Source organism: Lissotriton vulgaris, unplaced genomic scaffold (genome assembly GCF_964263255.1).
Source record: "Lissotriton vulgaris unplaced genomic scaffold, aLisVul1.2 SCAFFOLD_2424, whole genome shotgun sequence".
NCBI classification, from domain to species: Eukaryota; Metazoa; Chordata; class Amphibia; order Caudata; family Salamandridae; genus Lissotriton; species Lissotriton vulgaris.
The window spans coordinates 23,397-37,760 of record NW_028244909.1 but is presented as its reverse complement, the minus strand read 5'-3'; the positions used below and the strand labels follow the sequence as shown (position 1 = coordinate 37,760).

Genomic DNA, 14,364 nt, shown 5'->3' with positions numbered 1-14,364 from the left:
AGCATTGGCATAGCCAATAGATCTCGCCTTTGGGACCTGCTGCATAACTAAATACTTATAAGGTCCCAAAGCCGAGACCTATTGGCTATGCCAATGCTTGTTTTTCTCAGCTTGGCCTGAGCATTACCCGATCCTGATTGTCTGCCATTTTAGCCCCGCCCCTATTGATTAACATTAGCCACGCCCCTTCATTTGCCAGGTTAGCCCCCCTGGAAAAATTTCTGCGGACGCCCATGTACACCTGCGGGAGGCCATCAAACAACGCCTTTACTTAAATAAGCACGGGGCATAATAAAACCTATACAATACTGATTTTCCAAAATATAGAAAGTGGCAGGTCAGGAAAAATATTAGCGGGCACAGACGGAAAGAAAAGGTTGGATATTAGGAGACAAACTGGCAATTTCATGCACTGTCTTTCCAGATAAAATCAGAGATCTGGAAGAGTGACCCACTGCAAACATGACCCACTTCCTATACAAGTACAATCACAGGGAAATTAATGTCATCAAGTCAGCCTTCAGGGGAGAGGGCAGATAAAACGGCACAATAAATGTGGTGTTTTAAGACTTTTCCCTTCTCATAACATTGTCACTTTGCCTATTAAGTAACATACCGTGTTTCCAAGGCAGATGCTTCCTGCAGTAACTCCGTTGTCACCTCCTCTGTCTTGTAAAACTCCTTGACCCCCGCCAGCAGCTCCACTTTCCTCTGCTCGGGCAGGCCCTCGGCATGCAGCAGGGCCCTGGCCCCCGATCGCACCTGCCGGCGTGCCACGTCCTCGAAAAGGCGCACGCCTTCCTCGCAGCCAATGGGAGCATTAAACTCCTTAGCCAATAGCTGCTTTAGAATGTTGTCGTAATAGTTAGAAACAGCGTGGCACGCAGTGCAGAGTAGCAGCACGTCATGGGAATTGTGGTCCTTCATCTGGATAGGGAAGTGCTTCCTGTACTCATGGGGCACAATATTCTTCCTGTACAATACAAAAGAAACTTCTAGCAATGTTCATTCACTAATGTTCACGTGAAAACCACAGATTAACATTTCTCCTTCACCTAGTTTGCTACCTCACTCCAGGTCGTCAGGATACCCTTGAAGGCGATGGGGCACTACACAACTACACACAACATAACAACTAGAGGCTTCCAGTCCGAGGCTTTTTCTGTTACAAATCATTGTTCGTTAGGTCTATTACTCAAATTGGTTTAAAAGAAGCAAAGCAAATAGTGATCAAAATTAATAACACAAAATTAATCACACAAATTACAGTCCTTGTGTAATATTATATTGTGTAATATTAAGAAACGGCGCAGGAAATACAGTGGATAACCAACTAAACCAGGAGACACAGAGGACACCTTATAGGATCGCAAAGACAACTACAAGTTATTTGCAGCATAAAAGTCTGTCTGCAGTATGCACCAAAAGGAGTCGATTCTTACCTGTAACTCAGGTTCTGTAGTAGTGGTATCTCTGGGAGTCATAATCTATGAACAGTCCCGCCCATGTGCGGGGACCCCGAACCAATCAAAATAGTCTCTTAAGTCGTCTTCTTCTGCAGTTCTGCTTAGACACTTAAGAGAAAATGAAAGACAAATAATGCAGCCTGACATTAACAAGGCTACATTGGCCAGCACTTCATCCTGAAGTGAAAAGGATAGCCAAATAATAATATTACATTTTACAGAGTTTCACCACACATAGAGAAACTCCCCTTCACAAAAATCCTTTGCATGATAGAGAGGAAAGGTTGGACAGACAAGTCTCATAGGCTGCCATTGTGTGTCTGGAAAAGGGATACCGTGCCTTTAAGGAACCCTCCAGAGACCCTCGGTATCCCATGATGCACAGCCAAAGGCAAGTTACTTTCACTTCTTTTTGAAGGTCTCGTAAAGCCAGGCCTGTAGCATCCAGTAAAAAACATTTACTTCCACCGGGGAGGAGGGCGGGTCGCTTATGACTTTCACAGAGATACCCCTACTACAGAACTGGAGTTACAGGTAAGAAACTACTCCTTCTGTAGTAGGGGATCTCTGTGTATAGTCATAATCTGTGAATAGAATGGCAAGCCCATCCCAATAACCAAATCCAGCGGTGGAAGCAAACTAGAAGAAAAATCCTTACTGAGCAAATAAATTCCTCAGCGATGCCTGCCCAACTAGTGCATCTGTCCTGGCATCAGAATCCAGGCAGTAATGTTTAGCAAAGGTGTGGACAGACTTCCACGTAGCCGCCCTACAGATGTCTGCAATGGGAACGTTACGTAGCAAAACCGCTGTAGCCGCTTTGCCTCTCATGGAATGAGCCATAGGCTTACCCCCTAGAGTCTTGTTAGCCTTCTGGTAACACAGTTGCATACAGGCAGACCCCCCAGCATTTCGCGATTTCGTGATTTGCAAAAAAATCGCGAAATCGGCAGTTTTGTAAAAATGCCGCGATTTTTACAAAACTGCCCGCGAAATTTAGAAAATGTGCCCAAAACACTGAAGGCATGCATATTTTACCCACCGTGGCAGTCTCAAAGGGCTTCAGCCCCCCTCCCTCCCCCGGAGTGTTTGTCAGCCCGAGACAGCCCCGGGCTGGCAGCCGTCTTGTCTTAAAGCAGCTGCACCTGAGTACTTAACAAGTGAATGGTCTTTTAAAGACCTGTTAACTAGGCTTTGTTCTGTTATCTGTTTTCACCCCTTCAAGCCCCCTGCCCCTCCACTCTGCCTATGCTGTAGGAATTTGACACCCCCTCCTCCCCCCCCTGCAGATGCCTTAAGACAAGAGGCCCCCAGCCCGGGGCTGTCTCAGCCCGGGCTGACAAACACTCGGGGGAGGGAGGGGGTCTGAAGCCCTTTGAGCCTGCCACTGTTTTGAATATGCCATAAATAATAGTGGCAAATGCACGCACCAATTATTTATCTGACATGTGGAAAGGGGGTAATGGCAAATAAATAACCATGCCTATTGTGCCAGCAGCCTTCACCTGCCGCAAAGGTTGATGAAAGCGAGAGATTCCCACCGTTGACAAATCATTTGAGAAATGCCCGGATAGTTTTCCTGATAAGCTATTTGACTCATTATTTTTTTACATTTTTTTTTATTGAGATTATATAAGTCATTCCATTTAGAGAAAGTACTTTTAGGCAAAAGAAACGTTTGTATTTTGTTTCTAATTAATGACTTCACTGTAGTCAGTAATCTGTATGAAAGATCTGTAATAGACCTACAAGCCGTGTAGGTTGCCTTACGCTGCCATTATTGTGCTTTAAATATTGCCAACTGAGCCACTCTTTCTGTTATCAGCCTCAGAAGGTTGAAAGTCAGAGTCAACAATGTATTTTTTTTTCAACAATGTATTTTAACTTCTTGACCCCTCTGGTTACTTAGAGATCTTGTTCTCAGGTACATTAACCCAATGAGATGATGCTTTGTCACACTCTGAACAATTCCATGTTTTTACTCTAAATTATCGTTGTAACACAAGTACAAAGACAGTGTAATATGCTGTCAATGTAATCCTGTTTCAGCAGGCATATCACTTCTGGAAGCATGAATGCAGTGTTGTGAGGACTAGCCTTGAAATCCAAAAATACAGTTCCATCACACAGACGAATGGGCAGTACAACCTGAGAAGAAGGGGTTCATTTTGTGTAGTAAAATGAAGTCTTGTTGCATAAAAGAGTTTGAAGGCGCTGCCAGCCTCCGGGGACAGGAGATGTACATGCATATGGTATGCACATCTCCTGTACACTCGTGCCTTCTCTTGTCTCCCTTCGGGACAGAAAGCAGCAGCAATAGAGTCTTATAGCTTCATGTTGCTAAATAACTCAAAAACAAAGATATCTGTGTTTGTTGTAGGAAAAATGGCCAAAAAAATGCCGCAAAATTGCCGCTAAATTTCCATATTTGTGCCGCTAAATTTCCTTTTTTGTGCCGCTAAATTTGCTAATCCATGCCGCTATATCCTGGGGGGTCTGTACAGGACACAATCCACCTAGAAATGGACTGTTTGGAGGTGGTAAGGCCAGTCCTGACTGAACCATAATTCACAAACAACTGATCTGACCTACGAATGCCCTTGGTCTTATCTAAGTAAAACTTCAACACCCTCCTCACATCAAGTGAATGAAGGGCCCTCTCTGCCGGAGAGGAGGGATGTTGAAAAAATGTAGGTAACGTGATCGTTTGGTTGACATGGAAATCAGATATCACCTTAGGGAGAAATTTAGGGCGAGTCCTCACAACAACCTTGGAAGCATGAAATACCGTATAGGGCTCTTGACAACACAGAGCCTGAATCTCACTCACCCTGCGAGCCGATGTTATAGCCACAAGGAAAGCCGCCTTCCAGGACAAATGATGTAGAGAAGCCTTATGAATAGGCTCAAAAGGCTCCTTCATCAACCTGGACAGCACCACATTCAGCTCCTATGAAGGCGAAGGACGCCTAATGGGGGGGGAAACACCTTCTTCAAACCCTCCAAAAAATCTTTAATTACAGGTATCTGTAAAAAAGATGTTTGTGAAGGGCATTTCCTATACGCAGTTAATGCTGAATGGAATGGAAATTAAGGCCAAATTGAGCCAAATGCAAGAGGTATGGAAGGATGACATCTTCCTTGCAGGAGGTAGGATCAGCATTCTTGGACGTGCACCAGATGCAGAACCTTTTTCACTTGTAGGCATAGGAAATCCTGGTGAATGGTCTTTTAGCCTCCTTAAGTATTTCCGTGCAGTTGTCAGGTAAGTTCAAGTGTCCATATTGTACTATATCAGGAGCCATGCCGCCAAACTCAACGAGAGGTTGGGGTGCACCATCTGACCCCGGAACTTTGTTAGAAGGTCCAGCCGACATGGAAGCCGCATATGAGGTTGGAGAGACCCGTGGAGCAGGTCCGTGAACCACCACTGTCAAGGCCACTCCAGAGCAATTAGGATCATTCGCGCTCTGGACTGAAACAGCTTGATGAGCACTGCCGGAATCAGGGGAATGGGTGGAAAAGCGTACAGAAAGCTGTTCGGCGGTGGCGAACAGATCTATTTCTGGAGTGCCCCATCTTTCAAAAATGTTTCCTAGCACCTCGTCGTTAAGACCCACTCGTTGTACCTGGTATGCCTGGACCGCGACCTCTCTCTACGATGACGATGTCGTGATCTGGTTGAAGATCTATGCTCACTGAGAGAGCGACGTCTCCCCCGTGATCGGGACCTGAGTTTCCTGGGTCTCGCCGGAACCACCGGCACAGGCGGCTGCGGAAGAGAAGGCGGCTAAGCCAGAATCAAAGGCCTTGGTTGTAGAGGCTGAGGTGGTGGTGGAGGAGGAGGAGGAGGAGGCGGCGGCGGCAGCGGAGGAGGTAGTTGCGGAAGAGTAGGAGGAGGAGGAGGCATAGGCGTCCTAGGCCTTAAGGGTGAGTAGGTCCTGGAGCATTCAGAGTCCGGAGACCGAAGTACTCTCCTCTTCTTACGAGCAGGCCTCGGGGAGGATGCTCTGGAGGTAGACTTTTCTGAGGAAGAGCACGGGCGCCAACGCGACCGGGGACTCGCTGATGAGGAGACGCTAACCACAGAGGCACTAAACACTGTTCGGGGCGTCGACTTCCTCTTCAACGTCGACTTTTCCTTCCTGGCCGTCGACCTTCTCCTAGACGTCGCTCTCCTCGACGTCGCTCTCCTCGAAGTAGCTCTCCTGGACGTCAACGATCTCCTTGACGTCGACGATCTCCTTGACGTCGATTTCCTTCTCCTCGACGTCGATCTCCCTCTCTATTCGATGTCGACCTTCGTGTTGATGGCGAACGGCGGTGTCGCCTCGACGGAGAGTGCCTGCCTCTTCGGGACTCAGCACAACGACGATGGTGTGTCGACGCCGGTGAAGTCCTCGACGTCGACCTCGTCCGAGGTCTCGACGTCCTACCCCTCGACGCACAGCGTCGACGTCGCTTCAACCCAGAGCCCTGGGTCGACGGGAACATATAGTAGTCATGCCTCTTGACACCGAAGCCATCGACAAGGACCGGTGCAGTTTCCGGGCCTGTTCTTGATTGGGGAGCCCCCCAGAGGCCGATGCACGGGCAGAGGACATTAAAAGAGTCCCTCCATGCCCAGAGGTCCCACCTGTTTCTTGAGGTCTCCTCTGCTCCAGGCCTTGGAGACGAATCTTCTCCCTGTCACGCAGGGTCCTCCTGGAGAAAGAATGGCAAATATCACAGGAGTCAGGTACATGGGGAGAAGGAAGACAGAGTATGCATACTCTGTGGGGGTCTGACTTGGCCTTCTTCCTTCCTACCACACTCAGGGCACTTGTCGAATAAAGCTGGCATTTCGACAAGATAGAGGTGGCAAAACTGGTCAAAAAAGACAGCAACTCAAAGAGGAAGACCCCAGACGTCGAGTGAACCACTAATATCAGTGAAAAAGCTCCAAAAATTGAAGATATACCAAAAAAGGTAGAGCTCAATGCTCCAGGGTCCTGTTAGCAGGAGCCGGAAAAAGAACTGAAAGTAACTTGCCTTTGGCTGTGCATCATGGGATACAGAGAGTCTCTGGAGGATTCCTTAAAGGCACAGTATCCCTTTTCCAGACACATATTGGCAGCCTATGAGGCTTGTCTGTCCAACCCTTCCTCTCTATCATGCAAAGGATTTTTGTGAAGGGGAGTTTCTCTATGTGTGGTGAAACTCTGTAAAATGTGTAAAATTGAATAATATTATTTGGCTATCCTTTTCACTTCAGGATGAAGTGCTGGCCAATGTAGCCTTGTTCATGTCAGGCTGCATTATTGGTCTTTCATTTTCTCTTAAGTGTCTAGGGAGGACTGCAGGAGAACACAACTTAAGAGACTATTTTGATTGCTCCGGGGTCCCCGCACATGGGCGGGACTATTCGCAGATTAGGACTATACACAGAGATCCCCTACTACAGAACCTGCTGATCTAGCTAGAAGGATGGTTCACAGTGCTCCAACACCCATCGCAGGCATACACATCTAGGGTGTTATAGAGATGATCAAACACACAAGGTGCATCAAAAGTGTCTACTTTAAAAGTAAAGGGACACTCGCACCACTAGAGTGAACAAAAACCTCTTGTTGGGCTATATTAGGTTAGTCCAAATTAATAACAACTAGTAAAGACATAAATGAGCCACCCTGGCATGAAGCAAAGTGAAATGTTCCATGTTGGAAATCTTCATTTCACACCATGAGCTCGTGCCTTCAGTCTGGGATGGAATCTCACCCCAGATACCTGCGCGGTTGCTGAAGGGTGTTTAGATCACTATAGTGACATGATATGTGTCTAGTACTGTGGGTATTTTCCTACTGAAAGTAAAGACTTGAGATTTTCTGGTACATGCACTATTTCAAAACTTACATTTAATTTCAAAAATTTGTTTTACAATATGGTATTCACCTGGAGTAGTCCTAGGCCTCTCGGATGACACACAAGCTCCGTAACTCAATCAGCTCAACAGGTTCTTAACTCTTGGGAACAAAGTTCCCATATTCAATGCTGGTGAAATTGCCTAAAATGTAATCGTGCAAAGACCAGAAATGGGAACTGCCTCCGCTGTTAACATTGTCCACAAAGATGACAATGCTGATAGATCAAAATTGATTCAAAGGGACATTGGAAGGTAGAAGAATGCCAGAGGGTGTTAGGTGTTGGACTGACAGGTGTTCACCCTTATGATATAAACCCATACCGTTGCGCACATCACTCTCACCCAAAAGAGCATCTCAGTTCTTTTTAAGTCTGGAAGAGGGAGGAACTGAAACCAGCCATGACCTTATTATATTATATTCAATGGTTAGATAACACTTCCTATATCTGAACTACCTAAAAGGCTCAACATTGCTCGACTTCAACTGGATGGAACTGTTCACCATATGTACCCACCTGATGTAGGACTCTCTCGCGCCGCACACCACGCAGAGGTTCTCCTTGACTGTCAGGTAATAGTCTATCTGGGACTCCGGCCGCCCAGACGGCTCGAAGCGCAGTTTCACGATGAACGGCTCGCTGCTAATCAGCTCTGTAGGGTGCAAATGAAGAAAGAAGTCATGTATTTGATCATTTACCGCTTGGCTCTTTTCCTTCGGATTTTCCAATTATCAACAACTAGAATAGATTGAAAATCCGTAACAAATTAAATGAAAAAAAAGACACAAAATGGAATGACACTGAAACACAATTTTTACGTTTCTGAGGAAATGTCATGAAATTTGGTGGACAAGAGGCGCACTCGGAACAGTGCAAGACTGAGATTCAAACAGAAGTAGGTACACATCACTATGAGCAGAGAGAAGGGGAGGCGGAAAGCATAAGACAACCACCAGAAAAGCACCAATCAAAGGCAGAGGAAGGAGAATAAGCCAGAAGATACCAAAGACAACCAAGAGACAGGCCACAGGCAACCCAGAGGCTGGCCGGATGCATCACAATGGGAGCTAATGGTTTGCGAAATAGCAAATAAGGGTTGTAGAGGGGCAGAACCCCACTGAAGGGGGGGGCTGCAGGGGGGCACTGACAGGACATGCACTGGATGCTAAAGGCACACGTGTGGGCTGCAGACACAAAACAAGGTGGAACACTACACACAGAGGCTGCAAAGAGTTCAGAGAGGCACAAAGAGGAACACCAGGGGAAGGAAAGGCCAGAGCACTGGGGTTGCAGAGGAGGGGGTACACAGAGGTAGTAGAGAGGAAGAGGAAATGGGGGATGTAGGATAGGAGGTGGGTACACAGAGGAGGTATGGTATCACAGAGAGGCTGCAAGGGACAGGCAAGGCAGGCAACCGGAAACCAGGCATAAAGGCAGGGCGCACACCCGAACCATAGCCTACCCATCCAACATCATACACCAACACACCTACCATCATATTCCACACAAACTACAACATATTACAAAACACGCACAAACATACATTGAAAAAACAGTATCACACATCCACTCACATACTTCATTTATGCACACAGCCACCATCATAGGTCAATACACCCACCACCATGCAAACATCAGCACCACCACACCAACCATCATAAATCCCTAAAAGCTACATCCTATACTAGCACACACACACTGTCCTGTGCCAGCAAACCCACTGTCCTATGCCAACCCACATAATGTCCTATGTCCACACATCCATCATACACAAACACATCCACCATCAGGTGTCAAAACAAGAATTGTACTATATAGTACCACACACCCACCTCATATCAAACAACCGCCATCATTGGCCACTACACATACCACCATACACCTACAAAGCGATAATCATATGCCAACACACCAACCATTGCACATCCACCCAGTATACAGCACATGACAGCACACCCATCACCATACTCCAATACACCAGCTTTCATAAGCTTATAAAGTCAATGTCACAAATACTGGCTTACAGCAAAATACCCACCATCAGACGTCAAAACAATCGACATCCACCATCATATGCAAATTATCTGCTTGGCCTCCAGACCTAACTGATTGTCAACTGACTGACAATCAACATTCAAAACACTACACTCGCAAATCACCACTTAAGCAAGCGGATCAGTAACATGTAGAATAGGGAGTAGACAGAAGACAAATCTTCCCTAGTTTTTTTTTTTTTTTTTTTTTTAGATGAAGTGACAGATCTTTGGCAGAACAAAGCACTTTATGCTGACAACCAGTAATCTCTTTCAAAGGAAATTAAAAGAGGCTGACAATGATGCAAGTAAAAATATGTTAATATAATTAAATGCAATTTTTGTTTCCCCGAAACCTAGTAGCTTTTCTTGCATAGGCTGCTTAGATGCAGACGAAGCCTGAATTCATGATACATGCAACCAAGAAAGGATGAAGTGGACGGACATTTTCTACCTGGCAAGTAAAGGGAATGTTTCAAGCCAAATACATTATGTGTATTGATCATAATATTGGTAAGCAACTGAGGTGGGTGGTTTTAATGGAGCAGAAATGTCCATCTAGTTTAATAAACCAACGAAACTGATATTTGACTCATTGATACCAAATAATATTTGCATTGCATAGTATTTACCCATTTGCTTTGGCTACCACTGAAGCTGAACGCACTAAACTATGCCTATGATGATGAGGATATTCAACCCAAGTGCCGCAACAGAAGAAAGAAAGAAAACTGCTGGGCTAATTTAACACAAGAGAACACTTGTGATCATTAGAACTCTAAAACAAGAAGATTCATTCCAGAAACCAGAAAATACCCTAGAAAGAGAGAGACCTTACACATAAACTGCTGCTTCACTTCCCGGTGAATAGCACTTGAGGGTGAATGAGCAATGGTCCAGATGTACGAAGCCATTTCATTTCTTAATGGGCCAAATCATTATTCAGACAGTTAAAAAATGCTAAAGGCCTTTTCAGATGGCCAAAAACTATTGCTATTTACGATTTCTATACAGCAGAAATAGCAAATTGCAACCGAGATTTAGGAACCGCAAATAGGGATTACCTATTTGCGATTCCTAAAGCACATGTACAAAGCATTTCCTAAATGCAAATTGGGCATTTAGGAAATACAAAAATGCATTTTTTTTATTGTGACATGAAGCGCACATGTGCACTGGGAAATTCTGAGTTCCTCCAGGGGGGCCTTAAGCCCAGAGGCACCCTGGGTTTTGCATTTCTCAATTTGCTATTTCCTGTTAGGAATTCGCAATTTAGGAAATGCAAACCATTTCCTATTTCGCCCATAGGTGGGAATGCCCTGGTATTTTCTATTCGCGATTCCCTAATAGCGATTCCTAATCTGTGAATTTTGTTCATATCGTTTTGCATTTCTTATATACTGATTCCTACTGAGTCGCTATTTAAGATATGTAAACAGGAAACTTAGTACATCGCGCTCAATATCCCTAGACTCACTGGACATCCAAGACTATGAAGGGCTAAGAAGCCAGGTGAAAGGAGGGAGAGGGCAGCAATGAACCTGGACTTCCTGCCTAGAAGAAGAACCCTAAGGCTATGGGCTGACTCTATTTAGACCTCAGCCCTTAATGAATTTTGCAGATGTTTGGGGGAAAAGTACGAGAAAGTGTCACTGGGCACCAGAGTAAAGATCTCAGATAGTTTTTACCGAAGATACTTCATGGTTAACTCCAGGGCTTTAAGTGGGATGAAAAAACTGGGGGGTCTCTCAAAGGGGCGTGGTCAGTGTACTTGGGGGCGTGGCTTTAAATCACTTACGCAAAAAATCTGTGCTTAGCATAGTGTGCCGCCCGACTTTTATTTTGCTGTTTCCGTCTTTGCATCCAGATATTTGATACAAGTAACATCATACCTACAATAAGTAAGTAATATTGGTTTTGTCAATGGTTATTACTTGCAGAAGATAAATAAGCTGCAACTATATCTTGTATATAATATTGACAAAGCTTCCAATTAAATCCTTGGTGTCCCTACCACAATGTTACTGCTCCTCAGTTTCAGAAAGAGAAGGGAAATCCAGAAAGAAAATGACTCTTAAAGGATTTCCCTTCCCCCACAACGCTCCCCTGGCATGACGTCATGCTGTAACTTCTCTACTACTGAGAAGTGAGCAGTGTGAGCAGAGCACATCCATGTGCCTGGTGCTGTCTCCAAACGGGTCTCTATCGGGCTTTGTTTTGAGCCATGGCACTTTTTTCCGGATTGCAGTGACAGCAAACAGCGGTCAATGCAGTCCGGGAAAAAAAACGGGCTGCCTGTGTCAGGGCTCAAAACAGAGCCCGATAGAGACCCGTTTCGAGGCCCCCTGAAAAAAACTGCCGGTGCTCAGACCCCTTGAGACCCGGCCCACTTAAAGCCCTGGTTAACTCAGAAGTTCCAGCGAAATTGTCCGATGCAAATTCACAGAAACGGTCCACATATATTTTCTCAGCAACCCGGCACTCCAAAAATCATTCAGAGGGAAGAAAAACTGGTAAGTGCCATTTTTGGAAGGGGCCACCATGTCTCCAAAGTCACGCGGCAGCAAGAGGATGGGAAGGGGGGTAAAAGCTATTAATGGGATAGATTCAACAACCGCACTAGTGAGTGAGTTAGCTAATCAGGCCCCGAAACCTTGTTATGGCATGATGTGAAAAGGGGGTAGGAAGAAGAGAGGTATGGTGCCAAAATATTGCCTGAAAATATACTGCGTCCTAAACATTGTTTTCAAAAACATCACCTCGCTGAAGGTAGCAGCAAATCTATATTTTTGTAAACATTATTTATACAGTGATATTTTTGGTAATGATATTCTAACACACAACGAAATCCTATAAAAGGAGGACGCTGAGGAGCTGCTGAGATACTCACAGGATCCTTCTTTCTTTTTCACAGGCAACTGCGGCTGTTCAGATACCTGGGAAGGAGAAGCTAAGGAGCAGGCTGGCAGGCTGCTCACAGGATTTCCCATTCTCACTAAGTGGACGGCAGGAAACCCTAGGGCAGAACTGAGTGCATCAGGCGCGCAACACCCATTGGACTCACCGGGCTTCAGCCCTCCCCTCCTCCTCCCCCCCCCCCCCCCCCCCCCTCGTGTGTGGCAGCCCGGGGTGACAGATCCCGGGCACACACACAGCCGCACCCGAACGTTTCACAGGTCTTTAAAAAAACATATGAATGTTAATTAGGCCCAGCTGTTGTTTCACCCCTTGTTGGAGGCCCTGCAGCTCCACTCTGATTAAAGGTTCAGCCCCCCCCCCCCGAAATTTTTTCTTAGCCCCCCCCCTCGCCCCCCCCCCCCCCCCCGAAATTTGGCTCTAGTTGCGCCTCTGTTGTGCATATACCGCTCTCCCTCCTCTCCATGGACGTCTTGAAGACTCAAGCAAAATTAAGAATTTAGAGAGTGGGAATTACTATTGTGCAATTTAGAGCCTTAAGTGATGCTGAAATGCTGCAATGAAAAAGGAATAAAATTATCAGCAGAAACCCAACAAAAAGTCCGTCCTCCTTTGCAATCACCAATGAAAAGTGTCGCAGGAGGTAATGGAAATAGTGTGGGGGGGGGGGAGAGAGGGGGGGGGGGAAGTATCACCAGATAATAGCAGGGGTATCCAGCATAGGTCTAGGAGGACCAGAGCCATCCGCACTCTCAGGATATTCAAAAGAGATCAAACTGTATGCCCTGAAATAACGGGAACCTTACATATTAATTTGTTAACCTGAAAATCTGACATGGGTCCAGCCCTAGTGGGCCTGCCCTGGAAAAAAAAAAAACTTGATTTACAGATTAAATGTGGGTTCATTAACATTAAAGTAATACCAGCTGAAGAAAACTGATCAAGAAACCCCACCCTGATCTGTGCCAAGTCCATACTTTAAATCTGAAACTTGGACTTGAAGCTACAACCCAGAAAACAAATGAACCCCGATTCGTGCACCCCTTTCTAGGTTTTACCAACTGTATTCTAGAGCACAAGTACCCATTCTCGCCGTCTTGGACAGTCACATCGACCTAATGGAAAGAAAACCAAGGAATGCGCAGGTACTTACCTCCAATGCCCTTGTCCACGTACCACTGGGCTTTCTTGCGATCGCAGGTGCACAAGGGCTCCCCATCCGGAGCATGCAGGAAACAGTTGTCATACAAGGGTGCTTTTCTGTGGGAGACAGTGCAGCATTAGACTCAGGACAGAGGGTAACATTATTCAGAAGACTTGCATCAAAATAAATACAAAAATAATGATGACATTGAACAAAGCAGGATGGGGTGCAGGGCAGAGGGACACAAAACAGATTAAAATCCTTACAGAGGGAATGAGACGTTAGGTCTCCGGCGATCACCTAATTGCACCAGACAGGGCTGCCAGCAGTAATGTAAACAATACATTTGGAATGCCTCTATCAGGGAAAAACATAACATCCAGAGCTGAAATGTACCAGGGGAATAACAAGTCCCCCACCACCACATGATTTTATATAACAGAACATTATGTGTATTTCTAAAGTGCTTGTTCACTCGAAAGAAATAACATAGGTTTATTGTTACCCAGCTCAGTGGAATGGTTGAGTTGGAAATTAAACTGGAAATTCAACCATTTTTCTCCAAACAGCAGCATCGGAGTTCTGAAAATACACACATTTTCGTCTCGAATACACGCTTCCAGCTTTAGTATACATATATTAATTTAAATAGGCAAAACCTCATGAACATCTTCCACATACTCACAAATTCACACACTTTCACCCGCAGGAATGCATACAACATACATTTAACAGTATTTTTTACTTACCTTAGCTTCCAGATAGTGTCCTATTCCAGCTAATGTGCTCCATTTTTTAATTACACTAGTAGTGAATAATATTCACTATTTGTATGATGGAAAATTGACAGAACACAGGCAAGTGGAGCTCCAACCAGCGTCCATTAGAAGAGCCACCCCTGTGT

The 14,364-nt window shown here is 45.4% G+C and overlaps 1 protein-coding gene across 1 annotated transcript in view; it reads right to left on the bottom strand.

The window, feature by feature from the left end:
* LOC147666691 (exonuclease 3'-5' domain-containing protein 2-like) overlaps positions 1–14,364 on the bottom strand; it is a 51,087-nt gene that overhangs the window by 15,935 nt on the left and 20,788 nt on the right. Inside the window, exons 4-6 of the mRNA XM_086948962.1 lie at positions 13,470–13,576; positions 7,884–8,019; positions 617–973 (exon numbers count right to left, since the gene is read on the bottom strand). Of these exons, the coding sequence (XP_086805088.1) occupies positions 617–973; positions 7,884–8,019; positions 13,470–13,576 (600 nt within the window). The remainder of the gene's footprint in view (positions 1–616; positions 974–7,883; positions 8,020–13,469; positions 13,577–14,364) is intronic.